The sequence below is a fragment of the Podarcis bocagei genome (assembly GCF_964188305.1).
Source record: "Podarcis bocagei genome assembly, chromosome: 2".
Classification (NCBI taxonomy): Eukaryota; Metazoa; Chordata; class Lepidosauria; order Squamata; family Lacertidae; genus Podarcis; species Podarcis bocagei.
The window spans coordinates 20409882-20432344 of NC_138126.1; the positions used below are offsets into that span (position 1 = coordinate 20409882).

Below are 22463 nucleotides of genomic sequence, written 5' to 3' on the forward strand. Positions count from 1 at the left end.
CTCCCAAGGTTTGATTGTCAGACAGCTCTTACTATCAGAAAGTTCTTCCTGAGATTTAGTTGGAATCTCCTTTCTTGTAACTCGAATCCATTGATTTGGGGCATGTGTTACATGGCTTGATTACATTGCATGACTGGCAGGCCGGTAAGGGAGCATAGCAGGATTGTTAGATAGCAGATTAAGAAAGTGTGAGAGTACATGGCTTATGTTTCTTGATTATACTCATAAATCTGCCTCCCTAATGAAACCACCTTTAACACTATGGAGAGATCTGATCCACAGATAAGCTCCACCCTATGTGGTTTTGTTCTTTGGTTCTATGACAATTCCATAGTTTGTAAATCCCCCACCTTTCAGCTTAATTGATTGACCTTAAGAATTATGAGAGTGGGAGAACAAGGATTTCTCCTTGCAGGAGCATCTCCACCCTCATCGTTCAGCCCGGACAGTGAGGTCCAGCGCCAAGGGCCTTCTGGCGGTCTCCTCGCTGCGAGAAGTGAGGTTGCAGGGGACCAGGTAAAGGGCCTTCTCTTTAGTGGTGTCCGCCATGTGGAACGCCCTCCCATCAGATGTCAAATAAATAAAAAACTATCTGACTTTTAGAAGACATCTGAAGGCAGCCCTGTTTGGGAAGTTTTTAATGTTTGATGTTTTAATATTCTGTAGGGAGCCACCCAGATTGGATAAGGAAACCATGCCAGACGGGTGGGGTATAATAATATATTTATTATTGGTATTATCATCATCATCATCTTCCGCTTTCTCCACACCAGAGGTAGCTCAAGAGCCTTAGCTGGAGTTTGTCAGCAGTGTAGATGGTTTTTGTGTGAATGGTCAGAGGTGAGAAACCCCAACATATCAGGAAGGTTACTGAGAGGTTTATGCTTTGAGTGCAATTGTGATTCCTTGAAGTTCACATTCTGGAGTGATTTTTGGTTACAGATTCAGGTTTGGGATCAACTCACTGTACCCAGCATGCCTCCTGCTTAATCCCAATTCAAGAGAAGAGCAAGGACTCACGTGTTACAGTATTCTGACCCATCTGCCCATATCCAGGTATCATTGAAGTCCTTCCGGAGGCCAATCCAATGGTCAGCTTCGCCCTTGAACCGGAGCATGAACACCTTGGTCGAAAACACACAAACAGCTTAGAGCAATGCCTCCAAATGAGCCTGCTACCTCAAATAATGCCAATTGTGGGAGGAGAACGAACTTCTGGCAGAGACCTGGGCAGTGAGACAGGAGATGCAAAGAAAGTGAGGCTTACATAGCAGAAGGAAAGCTTTGCTGAAAAGGGAGGAAGGAGGTTCAAGGATAGGAAAGTGGCTGAAGGAAGAGTAAGATGGATAATTTGTTTACATCAAGATTCAGGTAGGTAGCTGTGTTGGTCTGATGCAGTCAAAATAAAAATAAAAATAATGAAAATAAATTGTCCAGTATCACCTTAGAGACCAACTAAGTTTGTTCTTGGTACAGTGGTACCTCAGGTTAAGTACTTAATTCGTTCTGGAGGTCTGTTCTTAACCTGAAACTGTTCTTAACCTGAAGCACCACTTTAGCTAATGGGGCCTCCTGCTGCCGCTGCGCCACTGGAGCACGATTTCTGTTTTCATCCTGAAGCAAAGTTCTTAACCCGAGGTAATATTTCTGGGTTAGTGGGGTCTGTAACCTGAAGCGTATGTAACCTGAAGCATCTGTAACCCGAGGTACCACTGTATAAGCGTTCGTGTGCATATCTGAAGAAGTGTGCATGCACACGAAAGCTTATACCAAGAACAAACTTAGTTGGTCTCTAAGGTGCTCCTGGAGAATTTTTTTATTATTCTTGTTTGCATCAAGCTATGACAAAGCCAAGTTACGTCCCAGATTCTCTTTATATTTCCATAAGGATAGCTCATCCTTGGTGTTGTGCAGAAGATAATTCTCACAAACCTTTATACATTTGTTGGTCTCACCATTTCCAGCTCACTCTGAATCACAGCCAGAGAAGAGCCCTGGGAAATGCAAAAGCTCTGGGCAGAAGTCCAGTTTCTTTCTTCTTCTGAGAAAAAGTAACACTTCCCTTCATAGCCAACCCAGCCAGCTGGGCACGCTGGTCCCAAAACAGCACAGTTATTCCCATCAGGGCAAGTCTGGTTGGATTTCCCCCCTGCAAGAAAGAGAAAGTTCTGCTCTGAACTGGGATCTGCACATAACATTTCAACCTCTGGCTAGGAGGGAGGGCAAAGAAGGAATCAATAAGCAGCTCTTGTGGCCGTTGGATTCAGATGCTTCTTGGAGAGTGGAACGGGAAGGAGCAGTAAAGGAATCACACCACTTGGGGGAGCTTTGTTGCTCAGTAGCAGAGTATCTGCTTTGGATGCTGACAGTCTCAGGTTCAATCTTCGGTATCTTTAGGTAGGGCTGGGAAAGATCCCCTCCAAAGTCCCAGAGAGCCATTGGCAAGAGCATGGATAATACGGATTCAGCCAAAGGCAGCTGTTTTCCTAACTGCTGCTGCTCAGTGTGAACTGGCCATTAGAAGCCAAAGTGCTGGTGGCAGACAGGGGTCATGACTGGGACCGACCTGGAAGAAAGCACTAAGAAAACAGGCAGAAAACTCACCTCTCAGGACAGCAAGAGCAAGGATGGAGATGAGGAGGAGGAGGATAATAATGAATTCAATTAAGATGGTATGCTTAGACGTGATTCTTCTACAGTGATAATTATGGTGACCCTCTGAAATGAAATTAACACACACAAATAATGGTCTTGATTTACCATTACTAAGGAAGAAGAACACAAATCTCACCTACAAGGTGTGTTTCACATTTAGCCACACCAACACACACACACAATAAACTAAAACTTCCATGGTGAACTGGGTTCTAATACCAGAACTCATTGATATTATTGCAGTATCTATTTCTTTTTGGCACTCAGGAATTTGGAGTTGGTATATTTCAATTTTGCTTCTATCTCCTGCATTGCTAGCACAGCTGTCTCTGCAGCATCTTAATATGCCAGGTAATATTTGTATTTGTTGGAGTTTTCCCCAGCTCTTTTTCTTTTTGTCTAATTTCACACAGAATCATTTTGTATTTTCTCCTGTCTCTCTTTTTTAAGTCACGAGTTATGTTGTATAAAGTAACCTCTTATATATGCTTTACTTGCCTCCCACACCATACGTATTTCTGTACCTTTATCTAAATTATTCTCAAAGAATTCTTTTAATTTGGGGCTGGAACACATTAGCCAGCAGCCTTTGGACACCCAGGCAGTCAGATTATTACTGAAAGATGAGTGACAGCCGCTCCCCCTCCCCACAGGAAGACTTGGAGGCCTCACCTCACAGATGGCCCCATCCAGCTCATCCGCAAAGCGGATGTTAAACTGGGCAGGTGATTCTGCGGTTCATCCTTGGGGGCAAGAACTGATCACTACTAGGAATAGCAAGAAGGCAAATAGGGATAGACCCTTGCCAAAATAAGTCATTTACTCAGAAAGAGCAATCTTTTACCTATAGCTGAAGAATTCAACTGGTCTCACAGACCATCTACAGAACTGATATGCATCTTCAGTTATCTGAGGATATGCACAAGACATTTCCCCGGCCTCTGAAACGTAACTCACCTTCAATGCTTTTCAGTATATCTGAGGCAGGAGGGGCAGAAATTAAAAATTTTGGGGAAATGATATATAATGAATTGAAGAAAATGTTTAAAATGACATTTGTAAAAAACAAAAAAACAAAAAAAAACAGAAGCATTTTTGTTAGGGATTGTGGGACAAGACCTGCTAAGGAAAATAAGGAATTTATTTATGTATGCTACAACAGCAGCAAGAGTGTTGATAGTACAAGGATGGAAGAATGAGGAAACCCCGACAAAAGAACAGTGGCAAGAAAAATTGATGAACTATGCAGAACTGGCTAAATTGACACATAAACTGCAAGATAAGGAAACAGTGACTTTAAAGAAGAATGGGAACTTTTTACAAATTATTTTAAAAGACAACAAAATGAACTGGACTCCTTGGCAGGTTTTGAATAAACATACACAAATTTATTGTTGATAACATGATGGACAGATATGTAAGGATATATACAATTTTATAATATGCAGAGAAAATATGTGCAGCGAAATCAGGGAGAGGAGCTGAGGAAAGTCCTTGGTGTGGGGAGAGTGGGAGGAAATAAAGGGGGGAAATTATGTAGGTGGTTATATGGTTTGATAATTTGTTATGTGGAAATTGAGCAATAAAAAATATTTATAAAAAAAGAAAAACTGAACTTGAATAGTAAGCAGAGCCAAAGCTTCCCAGATGCTGCAGTAGCCAAAGATGACATTTTGTGCTCATGTGGACTCCCCTGCCATTGCCAATTGCTTTTCTGGCCGTCTTGCTGTAGCAGTTTATTCAAATCTTCATTATCCTTTGTAACCAAAAGGCTTAGCTATATTAAAAACCGCCTTCTGTTTAACCACTTATCTGGTTGCTATGGGGAAAGGGGAACTGTGTGCAGGTAAATGAGCTGTGAGCTTCTGGCATGGGGCAGGTGGCTTCCTCTCTCCCTTAACCACGTCTGCACTAGGCATGGGGGAGGAAGACGGGGAGGGGCCCAGCAGAGAAACCACCATGACTGCCAGATGGGCAACTGCTTCTGTTTCTATGCTGGGCATGGAGGGAACAAAAGCAACCTATTCCAAGCCCAGCAAAGGAGTCAAGGGGACTCTTAATCTTACTATTCTTCAGGCACCCCTCTCTATTTCTAAGCTGCTTGAAACAAAAGTGTTTGAATTGCCATTTGCTCTGATTGAGCGCTAAAGAGCAGTTTTACCTGCGGGAAGCAGCTGGACAAGAGAAAGCATACATAAGTCCCGAGATGCAAATTAATAATAATAATAATAGTTGTTGTTACTGTTATTAATTTTATTATTTATACGCCGCCTATCTGACTGGGTTGCCCCTGTCACTCTGGGCGGTTTGCAACAGACTATTAAAAACACAGCAAAACATCAAACATAAAAAACTTCCCTAAATAGGGCTGCCTTCAGATGTCTTCTAAAAGTCAGATAGGTGTTTATTTCCTTGATGTCTGATGGAAGGGCGAGCACCACTACCAAGAGGGCCCTCTGCCTGGTTCCCAGTAACTTTTTTAAAGGCTCTCTGAATACTATCATTGTGGGAGGGTTTTTTCCCACTTCAGAAAAGCTAATGAAATGCAAAGATGCAAATGAGTGGCCCGGTGCCTGTATTAACTCCTGGAAATAGCGTTGCAAAAAGCAAAAGCAAAATTGGAATCTGGGGTGCCTGGGAGAGGGACATGAAACAAGGAAGGCCTTTAACATGCTGTATATATTTATATGCTAATTCTCAGCTACTGATGCAAAAGATACTGGATTTCAAAATTAGGTTTTGCTCCAAAGCAGAGAGATTGAGGCAATCTTTTGGCCAAGATTTTTGCAGGGCTTAATAAGGATAATCCTTCAAACATAAAAGGCTCGTATACCTCAAGTTTATACATTCCAGCAGCTGTATATAAATACTTCTGGAAAACAGGCTCACTTCAGTTAAACAAATCCCAATAGGATTTTCAAGAATGTGGCCAGAGAAAACAACGCCAGTGTGCCGCTTGCAGCAATTTCCACATGACTCTTGCTCAGACAGACCTCCAAGGACAATGTACAAAACCTCTAAGCAGCTTACAAGAAAGTCACATTACCAATGAAAACATTTAAAAACAATTAATACACTTAAAAAGAAATTACATGTTTTTACTACTTGTTTTTAACTGTTCTCATTGCTTAGAGGGTTTTTTTTCAATCAAGCAGTGTATAATTTTTCAGCAATGAAGAAGAAGAAGAAGAAGAAGAAGAAGAAGAAGAAGAAGAGGAGGAGGAGGAGTTTGGATTTGATATCCCGCCTTTCACTCCCTTTAAGGAGTCTCAAAGCGGCTAACATTCTCCTTTCCCTTCCTCCCCCACAACAAACACTCTGTGAGATGAGTGGGGCTGAGAGACTTCAGAGAAGTCTGACTGGCCCAAGGTCACCCAGCAGCTGCATGTGGAGGAGCGGAGACGCGAACCCGGTTTCCCAGATTACGAGACTACCGCTCCTAACCACTACACCACACTGGCTCTCTATGAACTGAAAAGAGACAACCATCTAGTTTTAGAGGGCGTGATCATTGATTAGAAATCAGGAAGATGCATATGTCAGATATTCCAGACTGATTAATGCAGCATATCAACATTACACACAAACAGGCTGCCATATGTTTGGAAATTTCCAAACATTGCCAGTATTTGGCCTTTGAAAATTGCTTCTGGCTGGAAATTTCAGAACCAGTTTTAAATGTCTGGGGAAACCCAGGCATATGACAACCCTTTGGCAATTATCTGCATACAAAGAGGTCCCTGTTTCAAATCCTGACATCTGCAGCTATTGCTGGGAGAGACTCCTGCCCTAAACCCTGCAGGGCTACTGCTTGCCACTGAGTCAGGTGGACCAGGGGTCTGACTTGGCAGAAGTTAGTGTCCCACGTATGCATATACGGTACATCTATCGCAAAAAAGGACCGGGTGATTGAGCAAGAGTTAAGAGGTGCAGGAATTTATCCATTTGCATCAGCAGATACTCTACAGAGAACAAGACTAGCTCCTGTACAGACTCCACACGCTGCAGGTTTTGTGAAGTAGCATTGGCAAACATCACAATCTTACTGCTTAATATTTTCTTCTAACTTACACAGGCGAGAACTTGAAGAAAAATGTATTTGGGAACTGGAAGGGGAGAAAGGCAGACACACACACACACACACACACACACACAATGTAAGCCAAACGCCAACAGGTTTATAAACTAGGCATGGAGAACTGCTGGCCCTCCAGATGTTGGGGGCCTCCAACTCCCATCAGCCCCAGACTGCATAAGCAACAGGGGCAGGAATAGTGGGGCTTTTAGTTTTAGGGATGCAGGTGGCGCTGTGGTCTAAACCACTGAGCCTAGGGCTTGCCGATCAGAAGGTCGGCGGTTCGAATCCCCGCGATGGGTGAGCTCCCATTGCTCGGTCCCTGCTCCTGCCAACCTAGCAGTTCGAAAGCACGTCAAAGTGCAAGTAGATAAATAGGTACCGCTCCGGCAGGCAGGTAAACGGCGTTTCCGTGCGCTGCTCTGGTTCGCCAGAAGCGGCTTAGTCATGCTGGCCACATGACCCGGAAGCTGTATGCCGGCTCCCTCGGCCAATAAAGTGAGATGAGCGCCACAACCCCAGAGTCGGTCACGACTGGACCTAGTGGTCAGGGGTCCCTTTACCTTTAGTCCAGCAACATCTGGAGGGCAAGAGACTCCCCATCCCTGCCCTATTTCCCAGGGGAAAATATAGCTGCCTTGCAGGCTACACGCTCGCATCCATACATACACACCACAACCAGCTGTCAAGGAGGCTCTGTAGCTTTTTCAACTTACCTGCCTTTCTTATGTTGCACAAAAAAAACCTGGATTGGGAAACACCTTTTCCCCTTTGGGCAGCTTCTGTCTCTTCAGGCGCTCTCAGGCTGTCTCTCTCTACAGCATCATCATCATGGCTTATCATTTCGCCTCTCTCATTGCTGTCTAGCACCAAGTGCCCAGGCAGAAGAGATCAATTCCCCTCTGACGGCACCTTCAGGTTAGAAAAAAATAAAACATACTGTTGAATGATGCTACTCCAATTGATTCCAAGGGTTCCAGACCCTCATCCAAGGTCCATGTTTACTTTTGGAAATGAGGCACAGCGGAGATTGTGGTGCCTTTTATGATATACGGTTTATTTACACATAGATACAGCCAGGGCAGGACGTGGGTGGCGCTGTGGGTTAAACTACAGAGCCTAGGACTTGCCGATCAGAAGGTTGGTGGTTCGAATCCCCGCGAAGGGGTGAGCTCCCGTTGTTTGGTCCCTGCTCCTGCCAACCTAGCAGTTTGAAAGCACGTCAAAGTGCAAGTAGATAAATAGGTACCGCTCCAGCTGGAAGGTAAACAGTGTTTGCATGCGCTGCTCTGGTTCGCCAGAAGCAGCTTAGTCATGCTGGCCACATGACCCGGAAGCTGTACACCACCTCCCTCGGCCAGTTAAGCGAGATGAGCGTTGCAACCCCAGAGTCGTCTGCGACTGGACTGAACATTCAGGGGTCCCTTGACCTTTACAGCCAAAGCCAAAAGTGGATGGGTTCCCAGCATTAACACCTCAAAGGGTTTTGTTTTCCCATAGCCGCATCCTTGGATTCAAACAGATACAAAACACTGCTCTGTCTCTCGTTTCCCAGCTTTCTGCTCACAGAAACTGCTTTTAAAGTTTTCTGAAACACTCCCCCCACCCCCCACAATCTTTATAAATTTTTCAATAGCATATTGCCTGGGGAACAGATTTTGGCGGCATTAAAGCCAACAATTAAAGAATTGTTCTGCCATAAAAAGCCAGGAAATGAGTCACGAGTTCCCTGATTCTTATCGCCCTATGTCACTTAACATGTTTGCTGATGACATCACCCTGATGGTCTCTCATCAGAAACATCAATACTAGAGACTAGGGCTGTGCTATAAATCTATATATCGTCCGATATCATGTTTCAGATCAAATCGTGATAACCGTTTTTTTAAAAAAATGACTTTGCAATTTACCACATATTGTGTATGCGGTATTAAAAAATCCCAGGAACATGTGTGTCATTTGAACGTATGTTCAGCATGGCTGGCAATGTTCTTCAAATACAAAGGGCATCTCTATTGCCAGAGAACGCCAACATGCAAATTTTCCTTGCAAAAAATATAAACTTCATTTAATCATTTTTTGTTCTGTAAAATTCTACCCATCCTTATTGGTTTGGCCTGGGTTATAAAATAAATGTAAATTTTCCTGCCAATAAAAATATAAAATTTGCTTATATTTTGTTCTGATAAAATTTATCCATTACATTCTTTCTTCTTTGGCCTGGTTTAGAAAAGGAAATTAACCAACAATCAAATAACGGTGTTGTGTGATGTATACTAAGACTCAATAGTATATATCCATTCAAATATAATTTGAATATTTGTGACACTGAATTTGCTTTTCCCCCCTTGTTAAGTAGTGTAATTATTTTTTAAGGCAACCTTTGATATCAATGCTACTAATTACTTCTACAGCTTTAATTTTAGAGAAAATGTGTTACTTTTGGTAGAGTACTACTATAACGTAACAGTTGCAACAATATGTTAAAGGTTAAGTAAAAAATTATCAGGTTTAGAGTTATGTTCACCTTTACGTACCTCTTCATTTCCCCAAAAACATTCCAATTCCACCCATCCACTCCCCAAGAAAAACAAACAGTAAAAAATAGAGTTTTGCTCAATGGCTTCTAAATTTCGAGCTCCTTAACACCTCTGCAATAATGTTAAGTCATTTTTTTGTTGCCTTGGGCAAGATAAAGTGACTAACCAATTTACCGTATTTTTCGCCCTATAGGACGCACTTTTCCCCCTCCAAAAATGAAGGGGAAATCTGGGTGCGTCCTATGGGGCGAATGCAGGCTTTTGCTGAAGCTTGGAGAGCGAGAGGGGTCGGTGCGCACCGACCCCTCTCGCTCTCCAGGCTTCGGGAACACATCCGCAGTGTGGGGAGCCCTGGAGGAGTTCCCCGCAAGGCTCCCCACGCTGCGGATAGCAGCCTGCCGCCCAGCGGGCGGGGCGCCCTGATGCAGAGCGCCCCTCGCACCGGGCAGACATCGGCCAGCCCCACAAGCTCGGGGGACAGCAGGGAGGCGCAGCGCCGCCATCCCGCTGTTCCTCGACCTGGTTTGGTTTCCCTGACCTGCTTTTGGGGGGGAAATAAAGGAAAAAGATTTTTCCTTTATTTCCCCCCCAAAAAACTAGGTGCGTCCTATGGGACGGAGCGTCCTATGGGACGAAAAATACGGTAATCAATAACCAAATAGGTTTCCTGCTATGTGGTGTCCTTGCATGTGTAACCAGGAGGCCCATTTTTTGCCTTTCATGGAAAATTCCCAGAGCTAGAAAAGCTAAAAATAGAAACAAACACTAGAGAGCAGAAACCGACATTGAAAAGAAAAAGATCAAAAGCAGAAATCCATCTTGACTTGAGGAGCAGCATTTGCAAAAAGGGGAGCGGCACGGGCGTAGCCAGGAATTGGGGGGGGGGGCAGAACCTCAGTTTGCTATGTATTTTTATTGATTGGGGGCAGCTGCCTCACCCATGCTCCACCCATGGAGCGGCAGCTCCCTCCTTGTCAAAAGGGCTAAAAAGGTTATTTTGCAATAGCAATTTAGCTGGCAATAAAGTTCACCTCAGGCTATTTCCCAGCCTTGTAAACTGCAAAGCTCTTGACCCCATTTCCTGTCCCTAACCAACAATTACCAGCAAGAAAACTGCTACTCTGCCAATTGTGGCCACACCAAAAGAGGGACACAAGTCTTACCAGGATACCTGCAGCAGCAGCAGGCAGGCGCCCACACCCAGTTAAGTTCCTTCGCTGAGCTTCTGCTGAGGACAAAGCAGCCTTCAGGATCCATGCAGTAATTAGCTGGGCAGATGGGGAAACCCAGAACGGAAATAGCGTTTTTTTCCTGCTTTTTAAAGCTTTCTAATATCACGCTGTGCGGCTGTGGTTTTCAACGCTGGCCTCTGTCCCTCTTTCCTTCCCTCCCTCCTCTGACGCACTGTCTCTGCCTCCTAAAGGCTTGCACAGCTGTTCGTTGCAGCAGCCCTGGCTACAAGCTCCCCAGGTGAGCTCCCCAGGTGAAGGATGCCTCTGGGGCTGGCCAGGGGGGCTGGTGCCACGAGCTGAGGCAGCTCAGGGACCATGGACAGCAGCAGCGGCTGCCCAGAGGCCTCCCAAGGAGAGAGGAGAGGAGAGGGGGCTAAGGGAGCCCTCCACAAGGGAGGGTGTTTGAAAAAGGGTGAGAGGCTGCCGGCTCTGCAAGCAAGGGGTGACATAACTGGGCTGCTGAGCCTCGCAGTGGCGCCACAGAAAGAATGTAGTTGCTCAAGGGAGCCACTCAATAGCCAAAATATCTGTGGTTGTTTGCTTGTGGGCGATGTAATTCCAGACTATGACAGTTAGGCAGAGGTACAGTTTGGAAGGCCTGTTCCTGAGGAGCAGAGAAGCTCCACCTGAACTGAATTTGATTTGAAAAAAACTTTCTGAGTTCACCTCTCTCTCTCTCTTCATCTTTGTGCTTGATCTGGGTTAGAAGGCTTTGCTAACAATTAAACAGGCAGAGTATGGGCACTGCACCTGGGGAAGGGGAGAGTGCAAACGATGCAATGAATCACCCCTGCAGTGGTTTGATCATGGCTTGCAGGTTTGACTGTCGGGTGCTTCGGAAGAGGATAAGTCAGGGGGCTTATTCCCACTTGATTCAAAACATCGTGATATATCGGGATATTGCAATGTTTATCAGGTGATATATCACAATGTCGAAACCCAGGTATCAGCCAGCCCTACTCAATAGAGCAGCAGATACTGTTACCGAAGGAGTCTCAAAGCGGCTAACATTCTCCTTTCCCTTCCTCCCCCACAACAAACACTCTGTGAGGTGAGTGGGGCTGAGAGACTTCACAGAAGTGTGACTGGCCCAAGATCACCCAGCAGCTGCATGTGAAGGAGCAGAGACGCGAACCCGGTTCCCCAGATTATGAGACTACCACTCTTAACCACTACACATTGGTATGAATCCCTTCCTCCCAAATAAAAACGAAGTGGAAGTATAGATGGAAGCCTTATTTTCCATCTTACTGTAGGTTTTGTTTCTTTTTTTAAAAAATAAGATTTTATTTAATGGTCTATTGTTGTTTATATTTTGGGGCACCAAAGTCTTTTAAGCGCTTAGGGCCTTTAAAGGTTTTAATCCGGCCCTGGCTATACAAGGATAGGGATAACATGACCAGTATCGTCCATGCCCTGGGAACCTTGAGACTGGATTACTGCAATGTGCTTCATGCAGGGCTGCCCCTGGGCTTGCTCCAGAAGCTTCAGCTGGGAGAGAATGCAGAAGCGAGACTGCTGATCAGGAGGAAGATGACAGACAGCATGGGATAACACTGATAACATCACAAGGGCAGCATGTGATAACAAGTGGCTGCCCTTGTGATGATGCGCAAAGCCCTGACCACCTGAACCCTTGTGTCACTGAGATCATCCAGAAAAGCCCTGTTAGCTGTCCCCTGTATTACAGAGGCTTCACCAGCCTCAAGCAAAAGTTGGGCATTTTGTGGAACAGGAAAGATTTGGCAGAGATCCTCACTTTTGATTTTCAGGTGTCTCTTGGAGATATTTTTATGCCAACAGGCCTATGCAGTTGTATAAAAGTTTATTGAGTAGCCAGTCATTTTAGTGATTGATTGAACTGCTTTTAATTGTTGTTGTTTTACAAAAAACTGTATAAAAAGTTTGTATGTTGCTGCACACTGCTCATATGTTGTATGAGGATGGCATATAAATGTTTATATAAATAAAATAAATTACAGAACTGTAGCTAAGATCTTCTTGGACGCCTTTAGCCCTGCTGCAACCTCCAAAGCTCTTATCTTGTGACAAGGAAACTGCCGGCACCTACTCTTTTGCAATAATCTCATTTACTAAAAACGTATCTGTTGATATGTGCATATCCTGACCACTGACGCCAGCTTTTAATGGCCTTAGGCATGTGATGCTTTACAGTTATACTTTATTGGGATAGTTATTATTTTATTTCTGTTTTTTTTAAAAAAAAATAAAAAAACAACCATGGGCGTCAAATGAAAAGCAGTATGTAAATTATTTTAAATAAACAATCCCCTAAGTGGATGGTGCGGCGGGCTGCTGTACCCACCTGAGCTCCCACCAGCCTCAATTTTCCACTGATATGGTGTGTCAAGTGTATGTATTAATGGCAGGGATGCAGGTTGCCAACTTCTTTAGAGCGTGGGCATATGTGGAATTTTTATAAGGTGCTGTTGGTAGGTGTCACAAAATGGCTGCCATGGGGGCATATCATAACACAAAACTTGAGAAAGTAGTATACTCATTACCACTCCCTGCTGGTCCCCTCCAGAGTCCAGACATACATAGCTTCCTCTCCCTTGTCCTAGGAATTCCTTCTCTTTGCATTCTTTTCTCACCCACCCACCCGCATTTTCTATTTAGCATTAAATGCTCTGGCCAAGCAATCTCTCCCCCTTCCCTTCACTTGCAGTGATTTCCATGGGCCCAATGTGCTGTACAAGCACTGCCAAGGGATTATCTTATTCCCCTCTCCTGCCCTCCAAACACTTTCCACTGAGGTACAGCCTGGTGGCAAGTGTTGAATGCCTTGCTTGTTTAAGGCTAGGTGCCAATGAGAGAGAGAGAGAGAGAGAGAACCATCTGATAACGGAGAGATAATTTAGTTAATAATTCTCCATTCCTTTTTTTCCATTCAGATACAGTACCACACTTTACCTCCACAGCAGTTAACACCACCAAAAGAAACGGGAGACATCAGAAAACATTCAGCACAACAGAAGTCCTCAGAGTGATGAAGTAAAATTAGTTAAATAAATGTCTCCACTTTAAAATGTCATGAGTAACGCAAAACTAAACTGAACAACTAAGAACCACCAGGACTAGAGTAACAAGTGATGCAAAAAGGCAGATAACTGCCCCTAGAAGCTTAGAATCTAAATTTCAACAGTGCAGCAATTGTTAATAAAGGGAAGGAGAAAAAGGGTGGGTATACACACACGAAAAAAAGCTTTTAAAAAGTCAGAAATTAAATTGTTATAACAAAAGGGGAAAAACTATGTAAAAACCGCTTAGAATTTTATTATTATTATTATTTTTGTCTCCAGCACCACCTGGTTTTGCAGGCTTATAAAGCATGCAAAGCACTGTTTTTTGACTGGTTGTAGCTGAGTCCAAAGAAGATGGTAAGACTATACTCAAGGCAAGTTACTAAACCCAGGAAGAGATTAAAACTAAGGGCTTAAATTGAGAAAGGATTCATGGGTTGGGGGTTAATAGAAATGTTCTGGGAGGGAGTTCTGAGCATTAGAGGGCAGATATTCCTGCTAAAGGAAGCCTTGGAAAACACAGTGACATCCACAGCCAGGTTTTCACACCCTCAGATACAAATCACTTCCCAAAAGCCCCTGGCCCCATTTTTCTTCCAGTTTCAAGTCTCACTTGCTGCTTCTTTGCAGAACTGGAAAGGGGAAGCGAGAAAACCATCTGCTTAGACTGAGTGACTAACAGGTGTACAGTGGTACCTCAGGTTAAGTACTTAATTCGTTCCGGAGGTCTGTTCTTAACCTGAAACCGTTCTTAAGCTGAGGTACCACTTTAGCTAATGGGGTCTCCTGCTGCCGCCATGCCACCACCACACAATTTATGTTCTCATCCTGAAGCAAAGTTCTTAACCCGAGGTACTATTTCTGGGTTAGTGGAGTCTGTAATCTGAAGCGTATGTAACCTGAGGTACCACTGTATGTTGCTGTAACCTTTGATGGAATACAGTGCCCTTCATCGGATGCATGAAGCCGTTATACCAAGTTGCTTTCATGCGCAAGCACACAAGAGAGGAGAGGAAGACTGTAAGCAGCATGGTCAGGAAGAAATGAAACGTTGTGAAGCGCAAGCAGTGAGAATTACATTAACCGTGCCCATTCAACATTATTGATAAGGCAACCATCCTTGTTCAGCAGAGAAGTGTAATTTAATTTAATGAACTTCTGCGAATTTGTCGAAAGACACCTAAATACTTCCACAGAATTATTCAGACTCTTCAGTCCCTAACAGTTCTGGGTTCTCCCAAGGAGTTAACATAGGGATGCCGGTCACAGGTTCTTGCCATGTGCTGGGGTGACCTCTCTACACACACATGTACACGTGTTTTCCCCCCTCCATCTGGCCCCTTAATAGAGTACAATTGTATGATAGAAGCTAGGCAAAAGCCTTCTCCCCAAGTGAGGGGAGCGCCCCCTGCCTAAATTCAGCACAGCATTTTCCCGCCTCCTTTGCCATTAAGCTGTGACCTCCCTCAAACCCCTGTTGTAAATCTAAGCTGTCTTCTTCTTCTCTGGAAGGGTCAGGCTGGAGAGACGGTCTCCACCATTCCTCCTCTGCCCAGTCCCTGACAGACAGAGGCTACACAAAAGCCTCCTCCCCAAGTGAGAAGTGCCCCCCTGCCGAAATTCAGCACAGCATTTTCCCGCCTTTCCAGAACTCCTTTATTCCACACACCCCCACAGACAACCAAGATCCACACTTCAGAAGCAAGAACGTATGCGGCTTCCCAATTCCCGCCTCCTCAGTCACCTTACCTCTTCTTCATTGAAGCAGAGGTTGGATGGCCACCTGTCCTGGATGCTTTAAATGAGATTCCTGCATTTCAGGGGGTTGGACTAGATGACCCTCAGGGTCCCTTCTAGCTCTACAATTCTATGATTTCAACATCTCCCACCCACCAGACCTGCTTCCAGTCTAGAATCTGTTCATATCGGGTTCTAAAGGTTTTTTCCTCCAGGACAAGGCAGAAATCCTTACCTCTCGATGAAGAGCATGCGGCGCTCCTCCTCCTCACATTTTCCGGGGTGGGCCACTTCACTCTTTCCTGATTTCCTGCCACGATGTGTAAACCTATTGGCTGCACAGAAGAGGTCCTTCAATAGTAGCTCGAGTCCATTTGCAGCTAGCAGACTGGGGCAAACTGCAGGCTTGAAAGGGACAATCTGAACTTTCAATTTTGAAACACGTGGAAACTGATCTAAACGTTAGCCGCAGCTGTTGAAGCAGTTGCTCACCGAGTAGCCAAACGAATCAGTGCAATGAGCAAAATGCCACAGAATCCACGACATTCTACCACAGCATCACTCAACCTGGGAGTCACGAAGAGTTGGGTCTCTCCCGTCAGAAAACTCCAGGAAAACTCCAGTCAGAAAACTCCCGTCAGAAAACTCCAGGAATGGGTCCTGGTGCCTTTGTTGTAGCTGCTGCTGCTGCAGCCACTGAAAGGAAAAAACAGGGGCCGGGGAAGCACAACGCTTGATATTATAGTGACTGCAAGGCTTGTCTGTTTTTTAATGCAGTTATTGAAAACCCCTTGGAGCTCAACATTTGTTGTTGGAAAAGCGGGGTGTAAATATTCAAAAAGAAAAAACAGCTGCAATCCTAAAATGAGAAACGCGTGAAAACCACGATGAACGGTTCCTATACATTTAAAAGAAAGTTATAAAAGCAGGGGGAAAGAGCAGAATGTCTCCCTTGAGGCCCTTCAGGGTAGCCTGGGAAAAAAATGTAAAGGCACTGAGGCACAGCTGCTGTTGCAGGAAAACCGTTGCTGTTATCTTGAGAAATGCACCAGCCGTCACTACCCTTACTTCCCTGGGAGTAAGAGCTGAGTAGGCGCGGCTAGAATTGCTCTGCTCATAGCTTTGTAGTAGTGGATTTTCTCTCTTTCGTTTCCACACAAACATGCACACAATTAGCATTTGGAAACATTCCAGAATAAATAGCATCTACAGAAAGGAAGGAAAAATGAGATTCTGCAGGTTGGTTTAGACTTGCCTAAACACAAATGGTTTAGGGATTGAAAGTTTATAGCACACACTCCATGTGCCAGGTGCACAACAGACGGAAATTCAGTCAAACCACGTGGCAAAGACAAAGAGCCTCTGCTGCACATTACCATATTTAGCAATTCACTGATAAATGTACCTATGTACTGGCTCAATCGAAAAACTATCTAACCAGACCATTTCTGGGTTAGGGTTAATTTTAGGACTGGGTTAGCGTTAGGGTAAGAATTAGAATCAGGTTTGGGTTGGGGTCAGTGTTTTACGTTTTCTTGTGATTTTGATTCATTTGAGGTTGGTTTGCTTTTTCAATTTGTTGTGTTGCTGCTTTTCCACAAGTTGCAAGTTTGCTGGCTTTCTGGAAATTTTAGTTCTAATTTTGAATGCTCAGCTGGGGAGCTAAGCCTCCCCTTTTCCCAGCTGAGAGATTCCTGCCCCCACTTCTGCTTGCATGCAGTCAGGGAATGCCTGGCTGCCTTCAGGTGGTGCAACTTCCGGGCTGCTTCCACCTTCCCTGACCCCAGGAACTAATCAGCCTGGCTACGTTCAGGGAAGGTGGCAGCAGCCCGGAAGCTGCATCTGAGAGCCCCTGCACCATCTAAAGGAAATGGAGTTAAATGTTAAATTGTGCATGATAAAAATACCACACCAGTTTTTAATTTGGTGGATCCTTGGAGCCAAGGGAAAAAGAAACAGGAATTCGGAAGCCCCGATTGAAACCGACCCAAATGGCTGATTTCCTGCCATGGCTGCTGGCTGCTTTCCCAGAACACCAGACTCCAACCATGCAGATTTTCAGGGGTAATTATCCCTGCTGACCCCCCCCCCCCAGGGTAGGGGGGGGACTGGCCGTCACCTGCAGTTCGTCCGATAACTGCCACTCGCTACAGAAGGGATGCTGGATGAGGCTGCACTGCATGAATTGGCAACTCTCCAGAGTCATCGCCATGAGTGGGGGAGAGCCCTGTTTCCTAAAATCATTAAAATTTGGACTAAGAAACAGGCGTGTTCTGGAAAGGAGGAGATAAAAAAAACCCTTGCTAATTAAATCAGTCACTGGATGCCAGAGCTTTGATTTGAAAAGGACTTTCATCGTGGTGCGTCATCATGAGGTGAGCACCTATATCTTTTTCTACATTTGCTAATCACGACTTTCCGAACCTTGCAAGAAAGGAATTCAATATTTAAGCTGTGTGGCTCTCAATTAGCCCCAATTAGAACTGGCAAACCAAGATCAGATATGAAGAGGCTTGGGATGAAAAAAAAATGGCGGCTATGGCATAGAAGAAAAAGAAACGGCCTCCCCCCAGACATTTGGACACAATCAGGGAATATTTCACATTAAAAAACTGCATTTGGTTGCATGGATTTCCTTTCCCTTTTCAATATATGGTGTAATGTGAATGCAAATGTGAAATTTTGATTTGGCTCGCTTCCCTAGGGCCCGGGGAATCGGGCATGCATCCTTAGATGAGCTAAGCTAAACATTCACCAAACAATTAGTGAAATATATCCCACGGCATTGCTTTTCTATGGAAGTTCATTTATATTTGGAATACTAACTTATTAGAAGTCTGAAAGACCTAAAGACTGCTGTGCCATATATCTTATCAAAAGAAGGAGGGTTGGCACCTGTTGAGAAAAGTGGGAACAGAGCCTGGAGCCTGGAAGATAAAGCGGAAAATCAAAGATGGGGTCACGGAGAGGACTATGCAAATCATATATATCTATATATCTATATGAATGAACAACAGCAACAGAAGAAATTGCCTCCTGTGTTAGAATAGAAATGGATTTAATGGACACGAGAGTTCCACACCAGGACTGCATAAAATAATGGTTAAGATTGGATTTATGAAGCTGGGGAAGAACAAAAGAAATGAATTCAGGAACATTGTTCCTGACATCCAGAACATGGGAAGCTCCCTTGAAATTATTCAATTCAGATTGTAATATTGGTTTTATTGTGTGTGTTTTAATGTGGCAAGATTCAATTTTATTATTAATTGGAATGCCTTTAATTGAAAATTAATAAAAATTATTTACAAGAAAAAGAAACCGTCCCAAATGTATTAAGTCGACTCGGGATTTGAGTATTCATCAAGTAATCGTTTGAGTGAATTGAGTTTCATGGGGAGGCTTGCAAGTGAGAAGCAACTATTGTTCATGTATGCCTTGCATGCCCGATTTTGGGGCTACGCTGGGGGCTCCCCGAGCATGAAACCCCCACCCCCCCCAAAAGGGCTGCTTAACCCCAATTACAAGAAATGCGGGGGTGAGTTCCAAGGCACCTCTCGCATTTATGGGGAAATTTGCAGTTCGCCCGTTGGCAAGTCCCATCATTGAAATCCCAGCAGACTTTGTGATGAGGTTTATGCTTGGAGGCAAACTTAGGATGCCTGCTAGCCTCCTGCGGTTTGTTGTTGTTTTCCGAATACACAATCTCAAACCATAATGGCTGATCCAGCTGATCCCATCTGGTGTTGGATAGGTGGGAAGCGTTCCGGCGAAATTCTGTGTCATAAGCAATTGCGGCATCTTCTCCTGCCAGAGCATACACCTCCCTTACAATTTTGAGGTAGTTGATAAGATGCCACGCCCGCTTAGGGTAGGCCATGGATACCACTCCAATAAAAACATAGAAACCCTCAAGCCAATTGGCGAAGGACCTCTCAACCTGAGGTGCCCCATTCCGGCACTTCAACTTTCCCCTACGCATCGCAATCCATGTCGGCACTAATTTGAATATGTCCACATATTCCCCGTTCAGAATTTTTGCCCGCAATTTTGTGCTCAAATGATAGCCAGGAACATTGCCAGGAACATCGTCTGTAGTGTTTACCTGTTCCACCAAAGCCCCGTCCTTCCACTCTAGAGTTCCCCCAAACCGTTTGCGGTGGGAGTTGGCTCTCCGCTCCAAGCACCAGTATGGGAGGGCCCCCAAATCCTCTCCTTCACCCCAATAACAACCAAGTGAGGCATCGCTATCATCTGAACTTGATGTGCCTGACTCATCATCATCAGAGTCGTCCTTGCGCCTTTTCTTCTTTCCTTTACCACTACGCTTCCTTTTGCACTTCTTTGCCGGAGACTTAGGCCCAGCATTCTGATCCTGACCAGGCCCCCTCTTCCGCTTTTCAGCTACTGCAACTGAAACCCCTGAGCCACTCGGCCCCTGCAGCGTTGCAGCACCAGCACCTTGAGACTGTGCTATTGCAGCCACAGGACGGCTGGCCACTTGGGCACCCTGAAATACACTAGCAGATGTGGTCGAGGACTGGTTAAACAAAACGGATGACGTGCTAGGAAGCTCTGGCGTCAATTGTACTGGAGGCGGGCGAGAATAGGTATGGCCAGGAGAAGTTGGCAAAAAAACTGGAGGCGCTGCCTGGGTTGAAGGGGGTTGGTAAGGTGAAAGGCCAGAAAAAGCCGGCGAAGATCCCACCACATGACCCTGGGTTGAGGACAAGGCATGTGATTGGTTCAGTGCCCGAGCTTTGAAACTGTGGACCAAGCCTTCGAGCCCCTCGATGAAACGTATGAAGGCGTGATTGGGTCTTGATGCGGGCACTACGTCAGTCTGGGTAGGGGGTATGACTTCAGAAGTCGCACCAACACTATTTCCCATTGCAGTCAGAGAAACTTGGCGAGGTAACAAACCAGACCCTTGACTAGCGGGGGCTTGGGCAGGAGGAAGCCTAACAGTCCCACGCCTGGTGCGTGGAGGGGAAACGGCCACCTTCTGCTTGGAGTTTACGGGCATGGCGACTTGGCCCAGGGACAATTCAAGAAGGAGCTGAAATAACTAACAGATGAGAGGACACACAGGCCGGCAGCAACGCAAGCAGGGCAGAGCAGCGTTGTAAAACAGGCTCGGCACTGTCTACACTGGCCAGCAGCAAGCACTACCCAGGCCAGAAGAAGTCAGCTAAGGTCGATATTGCATAAGCAGGCCGGCAGCCAGCACCATCTGTGCACAGTGCAGTGTAATCAGCTAATCTCAATAGTGGCCACACTGACAGGCAGCGGCACCTGTGCACAATCAAGCAAGCTCAGTATTACCTACAGCAAGCTTAACAGATGGGACTTCAAAAGGACTGTCTAGTACTGCTTAGACACTGGCTGCAACACCAAGAGGCAGTCAGAGGCAGTATTGTTGACACTAAAAAGCCAGCAGCCTTGGGCTTAGCACTGACCACGCTAACCAGCAACTATAAGCACAAAATCAGCAGGCAGGCGATCAGCAAGAATACCAAACCAACTGCAGAATCCAAATAGGACAAAAACGTATTCAGATGAAAGCTAGAGTTATTATTATTACTTATTTCTTATTACTAGTTCTATTTTAACCTACTTCAATTTTGTTTATATTACTTTTATCAATTTTATTTTACAGTTGGGTAGAAAGTAAAAAGGCCCATGGAGCAGGGGATATAAACCAGGACTTCCACAGCCGTGAGCGACAACGGAAACTGGGAAGAAAGTTAGGAGTGAAAACGCAGTATGAATCTAAACAAAAGTGTAACAAAGCAGCTCAGAATTAATAAGAGGAAGGGGGAAATGCAAGCCTGCGAAAAAAACAACAACAACCCGCGCCTAAAAGCACAGAGGAATCCCAGCAACCAAGTTGAGAGCTGGTGAAAGAGCTGCTTCCCGCCGTTTACTCAAAACAAGTGACGGGCCACGTGCCTCTCCCAAAATGACCGACTGCCCCGACCACGCTGCCCTTAATCAAAATGCCTACGAAGGCGACGCCCCTTAAAGATCAGAAACCGAACTGGGCAAGCAAACCCAAAACAAAATGGGGCAACAGTCAGGATGCAAACTTCCAAGCCAAAAAGGAAGGAGAGTACCGTAGATTTCCAAAGCAACCCCAAAGTAAGCAGAAAGCCCAGACCAAAGCAAATCAATCAATCAATCAGGCCACACACAATCGGTGCCGCAAGCTCAAACAAGCAAACGAACCCACCCGCTCTCAAAAGCACCCACTCAGTAAATGCAAATAAACACGAGCACAGCCTTCCGTTCTCACAAAATCCACATCGAGAAGCAAAAGGGGTGTGTGCAGAAGAGTCTAACCCTACTGTTGAAATAAAACGTGCCGTTGGCAAACCGTACAAGAAGCCTGCTGAGCAAAAACAAAAAACAAAAACCCAGCTTGCAGCCCAGCAGCTGAGAAGCAGGAGCGCGCGGCTGGTGGAGCCTCCGAGTCTTGGGAGCCAAAGGCAAAAGCCTCTCTAGGGAACAAAGGCAAAAGGCCTCGTGCAGCAGCGGCAGGGAGCAAAAGCAGCAGGGATGCAACAGCGACTGCACAGTCCTCTCTGGTCCTGATCCGAAGAAGAAGCAAGGAAGAAAGTGCACTGAGATTAAATTGTTCGCGGCCACACCCACCCTGCCAGCAGATTGGCTGGGGCTGTCCCAGCTTGGATGACGCGACCGGCCGTGACGTAGGAGGGGGGAGGCAGCCTCCCTCCACCCCGACGCGGGAAACTGTGGAGGCGGGGCTGGCTGGTGGCTGCGACGCCGCCCCCCGGGAAAAAACCAATTTCTGTTGCAGATGCCTCGTCCTCATGCCCGCAAGCCAGCAGAAACTGCCCCCGCACAATGCTGCAAGGAAGATGCGCTCGCTTAGTCGACGCCTTGCAGCCCCAGAGGGAGGAAAGCAAAGCGCGTCCCTGTTTGAAAATTGGGGGGTGCGCGTTGCAATCGCGCAGAGGGACCTCGGCTACGCACAGCAAGCATGCAACCAAACGCTCAGCTTTGTGCTCCAGTGCTGCTAGCAATCTTACAAATGGATAAAGGAATTTTCCAGTAGCACCTTAGAGACCAACTAAGTTTGTTCTTGGTATGAGCTCGTACCAAGAACAAATTTAGCTAAGGTGCTACTGGTACTGGACGATATATATATATTTTTATA

General features: G+C 45.4%; 2 protein-coding genes across 4 annotated transcripts in view; both read right to left on the reverse strand.

Annotated features, from left to right (window-relative positions):
* LOC308581119 (C-type lectin domain family 2 member D-like) overlaps positions 1-22463 on the reverse strand; it is a 79955-nt gene that overhangs the window by 1667 nt on the left and 55825 nt on the right. The window contains exons 3-5 of the mRNA XM_081183609.1: positions 2605-2718; positions 1956-2149; positions 1021-1124 (exon numbers count right to left, since the gene is read on the reverse strand). Coding sequence (XP_081039735.1) covers positions 1021-1124; positions 1956-2149; positions 2605-2718 — 412 coding nt within the window. The remainder of the gene's footprint in view (positions 1-1020; positions 1125-1955; positions 2150-2604; positions 2719-22463) is intronic.
* On the reverse strand, positions 7482-21433 carry LOC308580770 (uncharacterized protein). 3 transcript variants are annotated; one of them, XM_081182923.1, is made up of 3 exons: positions 20579-21433; positions 15519-20516; positions 7482-7642 (listed from the first exon to the last, which is right to left on the reverse strand). In XM_081182923.1, the coding sequence occupies exon 2, from the start codon at positions 20307-20309 to the stop codon at positions 18795-18797; it is 1515 nt and encodes a 504-aa protein (XP_081039049.1). In that variant the 5' UTR covers positions 20310-20516; positions 20579-21433; the 3' UTR covers positions 7482-7642; positions 15519-18794. The 3 variants fall into 3 exon arrangements, 2 of the variants coding, with proteins under 2 accessions (XP_081039049.1, XP_081039048.1); XR_014004847.1 differs by lacking the exons at positions 15519-20516; positions 20579-21433 and adding an exon at positions 10434-10588; XM_081182922.1 differs by having other exon boundaries at positions 15519-21433.